The sequence below is a fragment of the Suillus bovinus genome, assembly GCF_016758785.1.
Source record: "Suillus bovinus strain UH-Sbo-P2 chromosome Unknown EDB93scaffold_17, whole genome shotgun sequence".
Classification (NCBI taxonomy): domain Eukaryota; kingdom Fungi; phylum Basidiomycota; class Agaricomycetes; order Boletales; family Suillaceae; genus Suillus; species Suillus bovinus.
In genome coordinates, this window is record NW_024542073.1 from 181,604 (window position 1) to 196,826 (window position 15,223).

The 15,223-nt window shown below is 48.3% G+C and overlaps 6 protein-coding genes across 6 annotated transcripts; 5 read left to right on the top strand and 1 right to left on the bottom strand.

The window, feature by feature from the left end:
- The first annotated feature begins 2,072 nt into the window (after positions 1-2,072).
- EDB93DRAFT_1136108 (DASH outer kinetochore protein) lies at positions 2,073-2,902 on the top strand. The gene is made up of 4 exons (XM_041449150.1): positions 2,073-2,204; positions 2,256-2,504; positions 2,556-2,573; positions 2,627-2,902. The coding sequence occupies exons 1-2, from the start codon at positions 2,139-2,141 to the stop codon at positions 2,460-2,462; spliced, it is 273 nt and encodes a 90-aa protein (XP_041309175.1). The 5' UTR covers positions 2,073-2,138; the 3' UTR covers positions 2,463-2,504; positions 2,556-2,573; positions 2,627-2,902.
- Positions 2,549-6,556, bottom strand: EDB93DRAFT_237623 (uncharacterized protein). The gene is made up of 11 exons (XM_041455811.1): positions 6,470-6,556; positions 5,729-6,416; positions 5,073-5,675; positions 4,759-5,024; positions 4,079-4,708; positions 3,740-4,029; positions 3,311-3,689; positions 3,073-3,261; positions 2,880-3,020; positions 2,710-2,829; positions 2,549-2,658 (listed from the first exon to the last, which is right to left on the bottom strand). The coding sequence occupies exons 1-11, from the start codon at positions 6,470-6,472 to the stop codon at positions 2,635-2,637; spliced, it is 3,333 nt and encodes a 1,110-aa protein (XP_041309176.1). The 5' UTR covers positions 6,473-6,556; the 3' UTR covers positions 2,549-2,634.
- Positions 6,557-6,670: 114 nt separating this feature from the next.
- Positions 6,671-8,617, top strand: EDB93DRAFT_1248948 (uncharacterized protein; the record flags this gene model as incomplete). Its single annotated transcript, XM_041452782.1, has 6 exons — positions 6,671-6,970; positions 7,000-7,322; positions 7,372-7,405; positions 7,450-7,560; positions 7,607-7,798; positions 7,850-8,617. 6 exons carry the CDS (start codon positions 6,671-6,673, stop codon positions 8,615-8,617), a joined length of 1,728 nt encoding a protein of 575 aa, XP_041309177.1.
- Positions 8,618-8,794: 177 nt separating this feature from the next.
- Positions 8,795-9,776, top strand: EDB93DRAFT_237791 (camp-regulated phosphoprotein/endosulfine conserved region-domain-containing protein). Its single transcript, XM_041455813.1, has 4 exons — positions 8,795-8,963; positions 9,017-9,100; positions 9,152-9,246; positions 9,301-9,776. Exons 1-4 carry the CDS (start codon positions 8,928-8,930, stop codon positions 9,458-9,460), a joined length of 375 nt encoding a protein of 124 aa, XP_041309178.1. The 5' UTR covers positions 8,795-8,927; the 3' UTR covers positions 9,461-9,776.
- A 1-nt stretch (position 9,777) lies between these two features.
- On the top strand, positions 9,778-12,205 carry EDB93DRAFT_237783 (DNA polymerase alpha/epsilon subunit B-domain-containing protein). The gene is made up of 10 exons (XM_041455812.1): positions 9,778-9,918; positions 9,973-10,380; positions 10,431-10,469; positions 10,526-10,617; positions 10,665-10,928; positions 10,985-11,149; positions 11,201-11,422; positions 11,481-11,680; positions 11,736-11,886; positions 11,939-12,205. Exons 1-10 carry the CDS (start codon positions 9,840-9,842, stop codon positions 12,068-12,070), a joined length of 1,752 nt encoding a protein of 583 aa, XP_041309179.1. The 5' UTR covers positions 9,778-9,839; the 3' UTR covers positions 12,071-12,205.
- Positions 12,206-12,882: 677 nt separating this feature from the next.
- On the top strand, positions 12,883-15,050 carry EDB93DRAFT_238071 (WD40-repeat-containing domain protein). The gene is made up of 7 exons (XM_041455814.1): positions 12,883-13,128; positions 13,190-13,830; positions 13,880-13,906; positions 13,954-14,025; positions 14,079-14,306; positions 14,356-14,446; positions 14,507-15,050. The coding sequence occupies exons 1-7, from the start codon at positions 13,116-13,118 to the stop codon at positions 14,698-14,700; spliced, it is 1,266 nt and encodes a 421-aa protein (XP_041309180.1). The 5' UTR covers positions 12,883-13,115; the 3' UTR covers positions 14,701-15,050.
- Positions 15,051-15,223: the final 173 nt, after the last annotated feature.

Consider the following 15,223-nt stretch of genomic DNA (forward strand, 5'->3'; position numbering starts at 1 on the left):
GCAACGCCCAAGGCCAAGTATCTTTTCTCCCGTCGGAGTAGCTGCGAAAATGTATGTGCATTCCGATCACCATGGTTCAATGATTTCCCTGCACCTATTGGGTGTTGCTCTGCGGTCGGAACGAGAACGTTTACGCATTCAGCCTACTGGTACTGTTATCACAGATACCAGGACTGCGGTAATGAAAGTATGCATCGTGTTCTTGCACATCTCTTCATCAGGCAAGAAAGGGTTATACAAATTCCAAGTCTTCACGCTATGTAAACCAACCACGATGTACGCTGCTCACTGTTATTAGTTTGCACAGTGGAAGTCATTTCATTGATACTCGGGTAGAGAGTGCCATGTATTGGGCGATAGCCGTGAGTCACGATGTTGGGTTCATCTACCATCTAGACTGTGGAACAACAGATAGTGAGGAAGATGCTTGATCTTGCTTTCAGGGTTAAGGCAAGTTGATAAGGGCTTTAACACGTATTGGCAGCACCAACCGGCAGACTGATCGATGACATGGCCAACATCCTGGCGCATCATGGCCATTCTAAACCATCGACTCCCATCGATTATATTGCAGCGTGCCCAGAAGAACATCAGGTGCGACGCCACATGTCAATAAGCTTCAGGCCAGCGCAGATTTTAATAATCCAAGGTCCGCATCATGCACCTTCTATCTCGCATCAAGGATCCAGAACGCGTCGGTTTACGGGGAACTCGGACTCCTACGTATACGGAGGTTTGCTCCAAATTCCAGCACTTGAATTTTCCGCCGACATTCTGTACCACCGACTCCTACGCAGTTCTGACCATGATCCATCCACAATATGTGATCATTCCAGCCTCGGGCTACATGACACCTCCTGCTGACTACCGCTGTACAGCAACCGCGCAATCATGACCCCTTCCATTCTATGAATGCGCAATAACGCTACATACATCACTTGTGAATACACTGAGATACATCAACATACTATAAGCACGCACATTACAGTCGTAAAACAGATGCGTAGTCAAAAGAGAGATATCAGCATTTTGTCTAGAAAGTACGCATTGTAATATCAGCGCGATTCTTCACTTGTCGGGAAAAAGTGGTCAAAGCTTCAGAGCCTCCCCCCCCCCTCACACACACCGCATCAGCGAACCAGTAACAGCGGTCAATACTCAATGCTACTGGTACGCAGATTCGTATGAATAATACGCGGGGGGAATTCTGATATAAACAGCCGCAGGTTGGTCATGGGTACCTCGAGCGCCGAAGGATCCTGAAGATAGAGGAAAAGTTGATAATGTTAGACAGCATCACACCACTGACCTTTTCGATCTGTAGTTTTCTAAGAAAACAGTTTCACGTTGAAAATATGCAGGTGCATCATAAGTTGGAACCGCAGAATCCGCAGATCCTGCAACTTCGGAAAAGAGCAATTGTTCCACTGACCAATATGTGACACGAACATCTCGTGTTTGATCTGACAAGATGGATATGGCGATATAACCTCTCGCCTGTCCTAGATCAGAATGTAATGCACCACGAGTCGCGGATGTAGGCTGTGGAACAAAGTTGGAAAGGCTAGCAGGAAGGTCCGATATGAATGGGAGAAAGAGCGCTCGCTAAATGCCAAAACGGCTTGTACGGACTTGCTCTTAAGGTCACGGCGGGTTGATAAGGGTTTTAACACGTGTTAGCTGGCAGTTGACCAACCGGTTGACCGATCAATTATCTGCAAATGGCTGATTGGGAGGACGTATACATGCCCAGGGGTGAGCGGCGGTAGGAGGGTTGAACTATTTCCCCAACAACCTGGCACATCATAGCCATTCTAAATCATCGACTACCATCGATCATGCAGCGGGTCTCAGAAGGACATCAAGGGCGATACCGCGCGTCGATAAGCACCAAGTTAGCACTCGGCCAGCCGCATATTTCAATGATGTATGAATTTCAATAAATATTTGAGGGTACCTTCGGTTCATCAGATGGTCAAGCTCGTGCACCTCCAAGACTATCATTAATGGATGATCACTCACCTTCTGAGACGAGTCAGTCAAAAATGGATTTTGAAGGTTAAGCGTGATGACGTAAGATTCAGAACGCGACACATCCTCCAAATCCTCCGCTAGCTTAGTATAGTCGGTACTACTCGATGTCGCAATCAGAACTCTCCTTCTTTGAACGCGAGCGCGATAGAATATCCTTAGAAATCACAGCAGTAAGTACTACTACCCAACCCAACACATTAAAACTCATGAACCATCCACAGGGTTTCGAGGACCTTCTCTCATCCAGCAACGTACTCAATCGCAAACTCGAAGAAGTAATAGGCATGACTCGAGAATATGAAACAATCGCTTCCCTCTGGCAAAGTTTTCATGAGTTGATGCGTGGACAACGAGACGAGGTGCTCGAAGATAGAACGACCGTGCCCGGCACAGGCGCCCACATCGTGTCTACAAACTCCAAACGATAGCACCGACTGTAGCTCAAGCGGGAAAGTGAAATTGTCCGACAGGTACGCTACATGATTGCTTTCATGAACTCTGCGAAGACTATCCAAGTACAGGTGATAAGAACAAAAAATGTATGTATTATTGTGACAAGACAAAGACAGATGATGATGACAATGCTGCATAGAGTCCGAATCATACATCTGCCCAAGAGGCGACCTTCGCAAGTTGTTTAGTGGGGAGTAACGAAGAAACAGGCACTACACTCACCCATGAGAATCCACTGAATTCCTGTTGGTCCTTCGAAGACAACTGCCCGTGAACGGGTGTTAACGTCGGTTGCTCCTTTGTAAATTCTTCATCGAAGTTACTGGTGTCCGCACTCCCGTTCTGCGAATGAAATCAACGACAATCCTTTGTAGTTGAATCATCAGACTTACTATAGTGGGGAAATACGGCGGTGGAATGCGTTTGTTCAAAACATCATCAAAGCTCACATCCTTGAAGAAGGGATGTCTCTTGATCTCTTCGGCATCAGCTTTCCCAGATCCTAAACGTCGGGTGGGATCGCGGGTCAACAGCTGCAAAATGACCATCAGCAAGAACAGAAAATAGAGTATGGGAACATCCAACCTTTTGCAAGATGGAAACAGCATCTCTCGGCATGGTGATGGGATACAAAGGCTCATCTTCCAAGATGGCATCAAATATTTCATCTTCGTCATCACCACGGAAAGGCGATTGTCCAAGCAACATCTCATACGTCAAGACACCAAACGCCCACCAATCTACGGCGCGGCCGTATCGTTGCTCCAGCAGAATCTGCCTCGACGTCAGTTTGGCCCTCACAACAAAGAGATGTAACATTTACTTCGGGAGCCATAAACTCGGGAGTACCGCAGAACGTGCTCGTGGTAGAGCCATACCACATGTCCTCCTTGCACAGACCATAATCAGCAACTTTAACGTGTCCGTCAAGGGTAAGCAGGATATTATCAAGCTTCAGATCACGGTAGATGATGCCGTTCGCGTGGAAATACTCCAAAGCAAGAAGAACCTCCGATGCGTAAAACTTGGCTTGGCGAAGCGAGAATTGTTTCCGTTGGATGTGCAACATGAGATCACCTCCACTAACGTACTCCATGACAAAGTACACACGTGTCTCAGTCTGGAAACACGAGTGTAAGCCAAGCAGAAACGGGTGCCGTTCACGAGCAGCAGCCAAGAATACACGTTTTTCTGAACGGGTACTACAAATTCTAATTAAGTTTCTTGATCGCATCAAATTTATGAGACCTACCTCTCAACCTCATCGTTATCAATAATAAACTCCTTCTTGAGCACTTTGATGGCATACAACCCGTTCGTCTTTTTCTCCTCCGCGAGCATGACTTTACCGAAGTTACCCTTACCCAGGACAGCCAGGAAGTTGAAATCATCGAGGCCAACTTTACGCTTACGAGTTGCGACTCGCTGCGTCGGAGGCATCGCCTGAGCTGGCGGGACTAAGTGAGGCTCCTGAGGTCGCTGTGCATACTGGGGCCCAAGAGGTTGCATCGCTAAACCTGGTTGCGGATACGGGGTCTGTTTCTAGATCTTTGTAAGCGCACATGCTAACACGGCTAATACAGAAACGTACCTGGGGCGAAGGGATCGAGTACTCTTCCTGCTCATACGCCATAGGTAACTGTGGCGGAGGCGGTGGTGGGGGAGGCAACAACTGTTCATTGGGGTAAGCAGGGGGCACCGGGACCCGAGCACCTGGGGGAGGACGGGGAGGAACACTAGACGACGGTTGCTGCTGATAATAACGAGGATCAACACCATCCTGCGTAGGGGTGCGCCGTCCAAACGCATCCACGATCATCCCTGGTACAGGAGCTACCTCTCCTCCCGTAAGTTGCATCCTGTCTAGACTATCGCTAAGTGGCACTTCCGCAAGTGGAAGCACTTGCGTTTGGGTCTGTGGCGTAGGAGCGAGGGCCATGGGTCGTGATACCACTGCTGCTGCTTTACCCCCGCGCGCGCGATTGATATCGCGCCAATCACGGAGGAGCTGGTTGGCCGTCTCCATTGACATACCACAGAAATCAGGCACAAGGTGCGCACAGTTGGCGTGGCAGGTGATATCGCATTCTGAGCACTTGCGTGCGTTCTTGCGACCAAGAGGAAGCATGTAACCACAGTGGCAGCACCAGTTCGCACCGATGTTTGTAAGGGGCTCGAAGCGATGGGGAATGCGATGGTTGATCTTCTCTTCATCGCCTTCCTGGAGAGGGAGGTGTGAGAAGCGATGAGAGAAGTGGGGAAGGTACGTACTCCAGTGTTTGACTTCGATATACACTTGGTGACGACTTTCTCATAACATTTCTTGTGACAAGTATATCGGCAGTCTTCGCACTGATAACCCAGGGCATTGAGTAAGAAGTCGTTGCAAAAGGCACAAAGCATGAGTTGATAGAATTGCCGTTGTACGAATTTATGGCCGTTCATCTCGTGAACTTCACCCTTTCGTTTTCTGACAGCGCCCTGACGGCCGAGTCCACCGGGGGCATCTAGCGGGCGCTTGCGCACGTTCTCCTTGACTGAAACTCGGTATAAGAATTTGAATCACAGACTTCAAGGTCACTTACCGAAGTTGAGATGCAATGCAAGGGCGCCTGCCGGTTCTACCGCGAACCACCCATCAATGCCTTCGTTCTGGCTCGTAAACGCTGCTGTTCCGCCTGGTGGATTACCTGCCCCATCAGGTTCTATATTGAGAGGAGTATTGACATCGCCGAATCCACCAATTTGGTGAGGAGAACGATTGACAGGAGAGTCACCATCCATGGCACCTGCAGTAACCCAGCCACCCTGGCTGTCCATCATGACCTTTTGCCGTCTGAGCGCTTCAACAAGGTCGCTGATTCTTATCCAGAGCAATCCAATAGGGGCCGGGTGAACTTCCGACACTTGTTTGTCATAGACCGCGATCTCGACTTCATTCGCTTTGTCGACGGTGATTTCGAAGTCTTCATTCCAGCGGTCGGTCCGCGAGGGGTGGGAGCGAGCGCGTTGTGTTCCTTCGATTTTAAGGGATACGAAGGTCTCACGAACCTGTTTGGAGGAAGTACGGGATCTAAAACCAGTTACGATTGGAGTATGTTCGAGTTCGCGTGCCCCTTTGACAGTCACATAGAGCTTGCCAGATAACGGCTTAGCGCGTATATTATCTTTACGTTCGCCATCGGGACCTAGCCCAATGGATTTGAAATGATATAAATTAACGAGGAAAAGGAAAACCGACCTGCTGGTTGCTCTTCTTCCTCGACGTCATCGAGAATATGGAGGTTCTTGTAGCATTTGAGAGCGGATTGAAGGAGTTGGATCTTCTTCTCGCTCTCAACGCGCTTGCTCTCTGCATCTGCACGAGACTTCTTGTCGCCGTCTGCCTGGTAAAGCTTGGACATCTTGTCGATGCCCTTTTTGTACTGCATTTCGACTTGTAGTTTGAACTCGAGCTGATGAAGCATACGAGATATCTTTGGAGTTGTAAGGGGGGTATCTGCTTTAATAAGATCGAGGTTTGTATATTGCTTGGCCTTGGGAACACCGTCTGTATCATCATCGCCGGGAATGAGAGTGGCGCTAGAAGAGGCACCACGAGTAGAATCTTGATCAGAAGGAGGGATTCGGGGAAGTGATCGATCTCTATCAGAGGAACGACCTTGTTTGAATAATTGTTGATGAGGAGATATGGCAGTGCCCGATCTAGAGGGATCCTCGCGCTGTAGCTTGCGAGCTTGTAGCTCGCGGAGAGTGTCCTCGAAATAAGAAAGCGAACGCTCTGCCTCGCGAACTTTTACATCATTTTGACGCAGTACATCTGGATTTGTGGTTGCTTGTCGGATTAAGCGTGAAGCGTCGATGAATTTGCGTTCCTTCTCGATGCGTTTGAGGACATCTTGTATTTTCTGGTCTAGCTCGACGGTCGACTATGATAGAGACTTGTTTGACTGTGAATTTAGAGCAGAAAGAGAGAACGCACCATAACCGTTGAAGACCTGTGCTGTCTGTAGGTCGTAGTAAGAGAGGGCGTTATACAGCAGCAGATGGGGCTGTGGCCAGATTACTGATAAACGCCCGACGAGGCACTACAGACTTGGCTAACACCCATATATAGACTTATTAACTGAGACTCAGACTTACATATGGACTTGAACTTAAAATAATAATTTAATAATTCTCAATGCCATCCTTTTCCTCCTCCTCATCAATTCGTGCTGCTTCTGAACAATGTCTATTGAACGTAAAAATTGTGCACAAGCTTTATCATGGCTCTCCCTCCAACGTTTTTCATAAAGTCAAGGGCAGACTACCAAAAGAATTGGACGTTCTCCTACTTTCAGATTTGATTTTTTCTATTTCAGGTTCTCTAGACGGCCAGACTGTCCCTGCGGATGCAATCGCGCACTCTGCCTTGATGCGCTACCTCCGCAATGATCTTAACGAAGCACGTATCGAAGCCACCTTTTTCCGTTTCATTGATGTGACAATCTATTTCAGAACGCACTCCAGCTTGGTTTAAACACCATTTCTGACGCATACATTGACGACGACGACGGCCATGCTAAAAGTGAGCTCTTTGACTGTGCATCATCTGTCAACGCACAATTTCCCCCTGCAGTCACCCTGACGCCATCGCGGTCCCTATCCCACACATCCCGCCCACATGCTATTCTCGTGGCAGTGGATCTATGCTATATTTGGAAAACCGCAGTTGTTCGCAGAGACTCCACAAACCTTCTCAGTGATGCCAGCCCATTCGCAGAAAATCTGTACCTACCCTTTGAGCTTCTCCTCAAGCGCGTCACAGAGCAGCTTTTCAATCAGCTTGTGGGGTGCGTTTCCGTGGTTAGATCTGAACATATGCGATCTCATAGGGCTCAGACGCTATCCTCTTATCTTTGGGACGTGGTGCAGAGTATGTTATCACCTTTCCTGCTCAAAAATTCTGACAATATGCAGAGACTCGACATGGAGTCCAAGTACTTTCATTCTGTCGCACAGTCCATCCTTGAAATCATGCAGCGATCTCCCAATCCCCATTTTGTAGCACGTTGTAAGCGACTAATTAAGGTCCGTTTTCTATTTCTGCCCGTGCACGCTATAAATTTCTTCCTAGACTGCACGCCATCGCCATCAGTCTGTGCTCCAGGCCTCCGCGGCAGCCCTTTCCTTGTGTCTTGCCTCCCGCGACTCAGACAACTCGGATAATGGCGAGGAAATACATGTTTCGAAACTCACACCAGAGGCCGTATTGTGCGAGTCATTGGAGCAGATATTTAGAGCGGGGGTACCTCAGACCCGCTTTAAGGTATGAATTCTCTCATCAGGAACGACAACCGTACGAGTTATTCAGAGCCAGGTCATCGCCGCACGCTCGACTCTATTGACTTCCTCAGCTGGGGATGTCAATCAACTAATTGAGGATGACACCATTTTCAACAGTGCGGAAATAGATCTCCCTCTAGTTTGGCCCAATCTCCCTGATATCCACATGGATAACGCCGTTCCGGTTATTGATATCCAGCAGACCGTGCCGAACGACATGGATGATCCTTTAGAGGACTGGCCTGAAGAAGCATTACCCTGGTCCACGTTTCCTGGCGCAAGGACCACGCATTCGGACGATTCTCTTATCGATGGCCTAGGCTCCTCATCTCAACCACGTAGCACTACACCCCCTTTGGCATGGTCCTATTTAACTGAAAGTGAAGACGATAGCTTCGTGCTGGATCTAGAACTTGATCACGAGCAAGAGGATGCGAAGATGGAAGATGCCGGTTTCGAACGTGTTATGTTTCAGTCAAGTTATCGCGCAAAGTCTGGACACCAGGAACAACCTGGAGGTATAGAGGAGTTTGACGTGCTTGTTGATGAAGAATGGACCTGCGAGGACGAGTTGTTTTTCGATCCGGCCGACGTATTCGATGACTCAGGTGGTCTTTGTGTTGAAGATGAGACTGGATCCACCACTGTTTCACAAGTTCCGGACGGAGGTCCTCATCAAGACATCTTACAGGAGAGCGATACCGCGGATCAAGCATACGGTTTTGACACACACTTTGGCATGGAAGGTCAGGTGGTCCAGGGTAGCGCAGATGACTGTTTTACTGATGTCTGGGATCTATAACGTGTTCTGTCACAAAGTCTGGCTTGGGAAACAAGTTTGCTGAAACTGATTGTAATTTGTGACATATGAGATCCGACATCCGATGCCGGGTATAATTGAAATGTCTGATTAAGACTCCGCCACTCCGCTTAGGTAATTACATCTTTGCGGGAAAGACTGGAAACGCTTAGAAACGTCAAGTTGTCGACAAACTTTTGTTTCCATTCAATTCATCGGTGCTGGGCTTCCTCTTCGACGCTCTCGAAGGCTTTTGTAGCTCCTCCTCCTTCATCGTCTTTTGTCTCTAGCTCGTTCTGCTAATCAATTCGCCATGCTGCCGGCCAAGCGCAACAAGATCGACATCAGTGTGAGTTATCGATGCCTCGTGCCAAGGCCATACATTCATCATGACTTACACAGAAACTGTCGGAGGAGGAGCAAAAGCTCTTTCGACTGTACGGCAAACTTCCAGCGCACAAGAACATTTTGACCAAGATGCAAGGGGTGAGTTACATGTCTCACTATTCGCCTTTGTTCTTACTGTATGTGCTCCAGGACCGGAAATATTTCGATTCAGGTGACTATGCACTCTCCAAAGCTGGAGTCGCACCACAGAACACCGTCGGTACTGCGATTCCCAATCCAGACAAGTTCCGTTCTCTATTTCTTGCTACGCACAGTGACTCACTCATAGTAACGCACAGCATCCCACATGCATCATCGCCGCCGACATCACACTCCGGCGGATTAAGCGTATCCCCCACGAACAGCTCATCTCCCGCAAAAGAGAGCTCGCTCTCTCATTCTGAGGAAGAAGAGCCAGAGAAGGAGGACGCTGATGCAGGGGACCAGGATGAAGCATAGACGTTTACTCTTCTTCCTTTCCATGATCATCCACACTCTGATTCTTCAAAGAGCTTAAAGACGCTACATTTCGCTCATGTATTCCCTATGTATCATCGGTACCCCATCTCATGCCTTCCAGATTCAATGCTTGGCTACCCCTCCCTGATCTGTAGTCTGCTGTCGTTTGAATCTGTTCTGTATCAGTAACTACATATACTATGGATCCCCTCATGGTACATTCATCTGTTCCTCGGGTACTATCTATAATAATTCTGGAATATGGGTGTGATGTGGCTTGTGACTGTTTCTGTGATGTATGTGACTATGACGCATGTCGCGCTTGTGACTCGACGCGTCCGTTTCACGCGTTTCTCATTCTGTTCAGCTGTGATTAAAGATGTCTTCCTTACGCAGCGATGTTTGCGAATGGCTTGGAGCTGCAGACTCAGAGGAGCACTTAGGCCTAATAAACGAATGTACGATTTCACATTTGGATTCCCAGAAGAACAGTCATCGAACGCACTCTACAGGTGTAACCATATGTCAGATGTATAATCTGACAGCAAAGGACCTCCAATATAAATGGGAAGCTCTTTCGTACGGTAAAGCGCAGAGAATACTCCGTTTTACATGCGAATCTGCAGCAGACATGAAGGCCCAGATCCAGCGGGAGATACAAGCCAAGAATGCCAGCAATATGTCGAAGTCGACAGCAACCGGCCCTGTGCGCGGGAGGCTAGCGAATTCTGCAAAATTTGTGGGGGTAAATGCTAAGGGACTCACTGGTCCGCTCAAGGCCGCGGCTCAACCACCGAAAGCGCTTTTTGGAGGCATGGCGATCGTGCCTGTGAAGCTTGAGCAGGACTTTGATGGCCCAATCGCCAGCTCAAGTAGGGTCACTTTTGTGGGTCAGAAAGAGGCCAGAAAAAATCGTGCATGTGAGTGTTAATCATCATGACCCTGGTTTTCCCCGTTCATCCAGCCCAAGATCGGTACATGTATGAAACATTGGGTGAACGAAGCGACAGTGCGTGTTTATCTGGCAAACCTTATGGATGCTGCTGTAGCTGAAAATTTTTGTAGCTCTGGATGCACAACTCGATGGGTTTGGCGAACTTGTTTTGAAACATTATCAGGATGTCGGTCAGTTGGGTCATCCCGGTGTTTTTTCCGAGGTATGGGTGCTGTGACGACTGGTTTTGTTAGTTGATTTTCGGTGTAGGAATCTTGTGTTGTCGTGGGTCGCATCGTAATAGATGCCGATGCTTCCGGGCCAGGTGTCAAGTTGAACGATCAGTCGCTGATTCTCGAATCATCGCGATCACATGGTGATGGACTCCGTGTGCCTCTGCAACTCGCGCAAGATCTCAAGATTCGGGGAGGGTATAAAGGCTTGGGTGGCGTGGGCCTATTTCCTGGTGCAGTGGTAGCACTCAAAGGGCGCAATGGTGGTGGAGGTTATTTTATTGCATCTGAGATCATGGCTGTGAGTATTTTGGGTCTCTGGTTTTCTTGTTGAGATAGAAAACGTACTTCGCGTAGATACCCCCGATGCCAGCGTCTCCTACCCCACCGAGTAACGCGGCAGCAAGTTTCGACATGTGCATAGCATGCGGACCATTCACTCCAGATGCTAACCTCGACTACAAACCATGGAGAAGTCTCATCGTCCACCTCAAAGCATCAAAACCTGCCGTCGTCCTGCTCGTACGCACACTCATTATTCAATTTAATATTTGAATCTCAAAATCTAATCAGCTTGGGCCATTCGTGGACGCTACACATGCACACATACATGACGGTATAGTTGACGAGACGCCATCAGACATTTTCAAACACCAATTTATCGTCCCCCTCCGCGATTTCCTTTCTCAATCACCAACAAGCACAGTCCTTCTCGTACCAAGCGTGAATGACATTGTTAGCGACCACGCAGTCTTTCCTCAATGCGAGCTTGATGACGAGTTTTGTGGCGATCCAGTAGGTTTTTTTTTAGCAATATTCCCCTGCTCTCGAGCTAATCGAGTATTGATTTCAGCGGATACGACTCCTTCCTAATCCTGCGCGCTTTTCACTCAACGGGATTTGTTTCGCTGTGTGCAGCGTGGATGTATTGTATCACCTACGGAAGGAGGAGTACTTTAGACGTGGAGAAGAAGTAGACTCCATTGTTTGCGAACCGGGGGCTGCTAGCGACCCCATGTCGAATCTTAGCAGATATATTTTGCAGCAGAGAAGGTGAGACTTTGCCATGATCCAGCTTCCAGTAGCTTACACCCCATGATTTGCATAGCTTTTATCCGATATTCCCTGTTCCCTTAGACGTTGCACACGAAGTCAACCTTGACGTATCGCATTCTGCAGAGTTGAGAGTCGCCGAGAGTCCTGACGATCCAGGTCCTGACGTGCTGGTACTACCCAGTCGGTTGAAACACTTTTCAAAGGTGAACCTGCCTCCTTAATACCACTCTGTCATCTCTTCAACATTTTCTGCAGGTCGTAGACAGTTCAGTCGTTGTCAATCCGTCATATTTGACAAAAGGCACATATACCACCCTCTCTTATTCTGGACAGGGAACGGGATTTCCCAAAGATCGGATATCAGCTGACATTGCAAGATTGTCTTAGAATATCTCAGGTGACTGCTCGCATGATGTCGCATCTTTGATATAATTGCACACATTTATTTGTTCTTTCTGATGCGTTCCCGCCGCAATCAAATCACGAAAACTGTGTTGACAGCATCGTCTGTTTGTTGCTTCCATCTCGAGTATCTGAGTGGTTCTTGGTGCATACCTTGACATTTATTTTGCGACCCCGCAGAATTCTCATAGAACATAGATGATGATTGACAAAATGTCCCTATGATGCTCAGTAAAGGCATCTACTAGCTATTTTCACAGCGGTGGACCACTTAAAGTGATATGCGAAATACGGAGGCAGAAGGGAGTGGTGTTATGTTTTGACAGTGTAGGGTCCGAATGACGAGACAAAGAGTACGAAAACGAGTGAGCGGGTGTACGAATGGGTATCAAGTAGACTGAGTGACGTATACACAGCTGTGGCGTGAACACGAGGATGATACATAGGACGGACCTCAAAAGACGGCTTGAACAAACGGGTGCCCCACTTCTCAACTCCCAACCAGACACCCTCTCATCGCTGGTGATCGAGGGCTTATTTAAACAGTGTTGCTCGTAAGGCATTCAGATTCCCACAAGGATCTTTTGTGTTCTCGAATACTGGTGTATTACGTGCATACTTTGTACCCGAAGCTGTCTTGTAGGTGAGGATTGAATTCCTGTCAACAGGCTGTCTCATGAGCAATTCCCCGTGTACTCGTATTGACGACAATGAAACAGGCCCGCTGACTAATCCGCTGTAGCGAAGTGCTAGAACCCTGTGCGCCAACCATGTCCACTGAGACGCAATCCATCATTAGTACCGAGGTGGCCGTGCCACGTCAGACATTGAGAGGTCATGACGACTGGGTAAACGGTGTTGTGCACCTGCCTGGCGGACGACAGGTCATCACATGTTCAGGGGACAACTCACTCCATCTATGGGACCTAGAGAGCGGCACGCAGATAGGAGGGGAGTGGCGAGATGAAGAGGATGAGGCAGGAGTGCGGTGTGTGGCATTGTCTCCAAACGGCAAGACAATTGCAAGTGGATGCGACAGGAAAGTGAGTTTATGGGACGTCAAGACGAGAGAAATTATCGCCAAATGGTCAGAACACACCAAAGTTGTGAGTGCAATGTGCTGGAGTGCAGATAGTAATCAATTGCTGAGCGGATCCTGGGATGGGACGGCAAGAGTCTGGGACGTCGAGAGCGGCAAAACTGTACTGACAATCGAAACTGGGCATAACTGGGTGAACGCGGTGATATACTCGCCTGATGCAACAAAAATTGCAACAGGTGGAGACAATGAAAATGCAATACAAATCTGGGATACCAAGACGGGCGGGCTGCTTAACACACTCAACCACGATATTCAAGTTTGGAGCTTGGCATGGACGTCGGACGGAAAGAAACTTATCTCCGGTTCACGTGGCCCGATTAGGATATTTGACACAGCCACTTGGGAGCAGATTGCTATCCTTGAGCCTGGTCACACACACCGTGTCACTGCCATCTCCTTGTCTCAGAATGAACACATCCTTGCAAGTGCTTCATGGGATAAAATAGCGAGTCTATGGAACCTCAAAACGAACCTTCAAGTTGGTCCACCCCTCCAGCATGCAGATGATGTGAACTGTGCAGTCCTTTCCGCTGATGGAAAACTGCTAGTCACTGGTTGCGACAACAGAAACGTGTACACATGGGACATTCACGCCATCCTCAAAGAAGCTGGCCTCGAAGACCTCCTCCTACCTTCATCTGATGTAAAGTTCATGGTTTCTCATTAAAAATATGCTAATCTCCCGCTCGCAGGTTGCAGCTCAAGAGTCATTAATGAATGTATGTGATTTGTTTCTCGACCTTCCCAATGGCTAAATTCTATTTAGGCGGATGCTATGCAGGTCGTGGATGATGAACTCCTGTCAGGATTTTTCAACGACGTCACAGGTCGTGCTGATGTGCGTTGCTTCAGCATTTTCTATCAGTTCCTTTTTCGACTTCTCAATCTCAGCCCTCCGGAACGTACGGCAACCATCGCCGTCCCTCTTCCCGCCGTCCTCGCACTGTCGTGCCCTCTTTTGGGAGTGCGAGAGCGCTCTTCATTCGCCTTTCATCACTTTTGCACCGTTTTCAACACCGCACCAATGAAGAAATCGAACTTTCGCAACGCTCAGGGCGACCTATCTTTTCTCGTCACCATCCTCGTGTCATTGAAGTTGCTGCAGTAAAAGACAGAGAGGTATGTCTTGCTCCAGTATATCGATTTCTGGTGTCTGATTTCTGTGCAGGTCATATTTACTGCTCCACCACCAGCAAAAAAACCACAGCAGCAAAGCCAATCGGACGCCCAGGGCTCGTACACGACACAGCTTCCTCCAGGTGCTAATCCCACCCCACTACGTGCAAGTCATGCGCATTCACTACCTGTCCGGTTGTTAGGTCATCTCGTACTTCTTCTGTGCTGCGCATCTCCTCAGCACGCCAATGAATACGCACGACCAATGCAGCAACAAGGTCAAGCCCAGAGCCGGGAGTCATCATCACAGACTGAGCCTGCCGCCCCCTCGACGTCCATGTCACCTCCTGCTCCTGCCGCATCAGGCGCCTGGCGCAGTGGGTCCTTAATAACGTAGTCGTCACCTTGCTTGCAAGGTCATATACCGACTTGATAATTCTGCGGATCGTCTACATGCACAAATGACGGGAAATCCCGAATGATTATCTTTTGTCACCACTTGTTCTGGCCCGCTCTTAAAATCGTCAAGCTGGACTACAAAGCACGATTACAGCCTGAGGATAGGTCCCCATAGACCAAACTTGTCCCAACGGTCCATGTAAAAATGCCAGTAATAAAATAAAATCCCACGGACAATCTAAGCAAGGTCATCGCCGGCAACGACACCTAGTGCAATAACTTGTAGATAATAAATGGGATTAAAAAGTGTATGTCTGATATAATTTCATCGCCAAATGTACTACAACACCTTGCAGCGAGGAGACCGATGACTGAAGCTCATCTTTGGATAGACATGGCAGTTTTAAATCATCATCTCATTCTGAACATGCATGTTCGGGCCATGATGACACAATGCTGACATAAACTGATTTTGCATACACGTGACTAGACGCGTCGCGATCGAGCTTGTTTATTTCATG

What these genes read in the sequence shown, in the direction of transcription:
- EDB93DRAFT_1136108 (XM_041449150.1), top strand. Translation starts at nt 2,139, where the DNA reads ATGTCGCAATCAGAACTCTCCTTCTTTGAACGCGAGCGCGATAGAATA. An exon ending in TATCCTTAGAAATCACAGCA is followed by an intron (nt 2,205 to 2,255) that starts GTAAGTACTACT and finishes AACCATCCACAG; the next exon opens with GGTTTCGAGGACCTTCTCTC.
- EDB93DRAFT_237623 (XM_041455811.1), bottom strand. An exon ending in ACTCGATCCCTTCGCCCCAG is followed by an intron (nt 4,030 to 4,078) that starts GTACGTTTCTGT and finishes ACAAAGATCTAG; the next exon opens with AAACAGACCCCGTATCCGCA. An exon ending in CCGAGTTTATGGCTCCCGAA is followed by an intron (nt 3,262 to 3,310) that starts GTAAATGTTACA and finishes ACGTCGAGGCAG; the next exon opens with ATTCTGCTGGAGCAACGATA.
- EDB93DRAFT_237791 (XM_041455813.1), top strand. Translation starts at nt 8,928, where the DNA reads ATGCTGCCGGCCAAGCGCAACAAGATCGACATCAGT. An exon ending in TTTTGACCAAGATGCAAGGG is followed by an intron (nt 9,101 to 9,151) that starts GTGAGTTACATG and finishes TATGTGCTCCAG; the next exon opens with GACCGGAAATATTTCGATTC. An exon ending in GCGATTCCCAATCCAGACAA is followed by an intron (nt 9,247 to 9,300) that starts GTTCCGTTCTCT and finishes AGTAACGCACAG; the next exon opens with CATCCCACATGCATCATCGC.
- EDB93DRAFT_237783 (XM_041455812.1), top strand. Translation starts at nt 9,840, where the DNA reads ATGTCTTCCTTACGCAGCGATGTTTGCGAATGGCTTGGAGCTGCAGAC. An exon ending in GGCCAGAAAAAATCGTGCAT is followed by an intron (nt 10,381 to 10,430) that starts GTGAGTGTTAAT and finishes ATCCAGCCCAAG; the next exon opens with ATCGGTACATGTATGAAACA. An exon ending in TATATTTTGCAGCAGAGAAG is followed by an intron (nt 11,681 to 11,735) that starts GTGAGACTTTGC and finishes TGATTTGCATAG; the next exon opens with CTTTTATCCGATATTCCCTG.
- EDB93DRAFT_238071 (XM_041455814.1), top strand. An exon ending in TCCTCCTACCTTCATCTGAT is followed by an intron (nt 13,831 to 13,879) that starts GTAAAGTTCATG and finishes TCCCGCTCGCAG; the next exon opens with GTTGCAGCTCAAGAGTCATT. An exon ending in ACGTCACAGGTCGTGCTGAT is followed by an intron (nt 14,026 to 14,078) that starts GTGCGTTGCTTC and finishes TCTCAATCTCAG; the next exon opens with CCCTCCGGAACGTACGGCAA.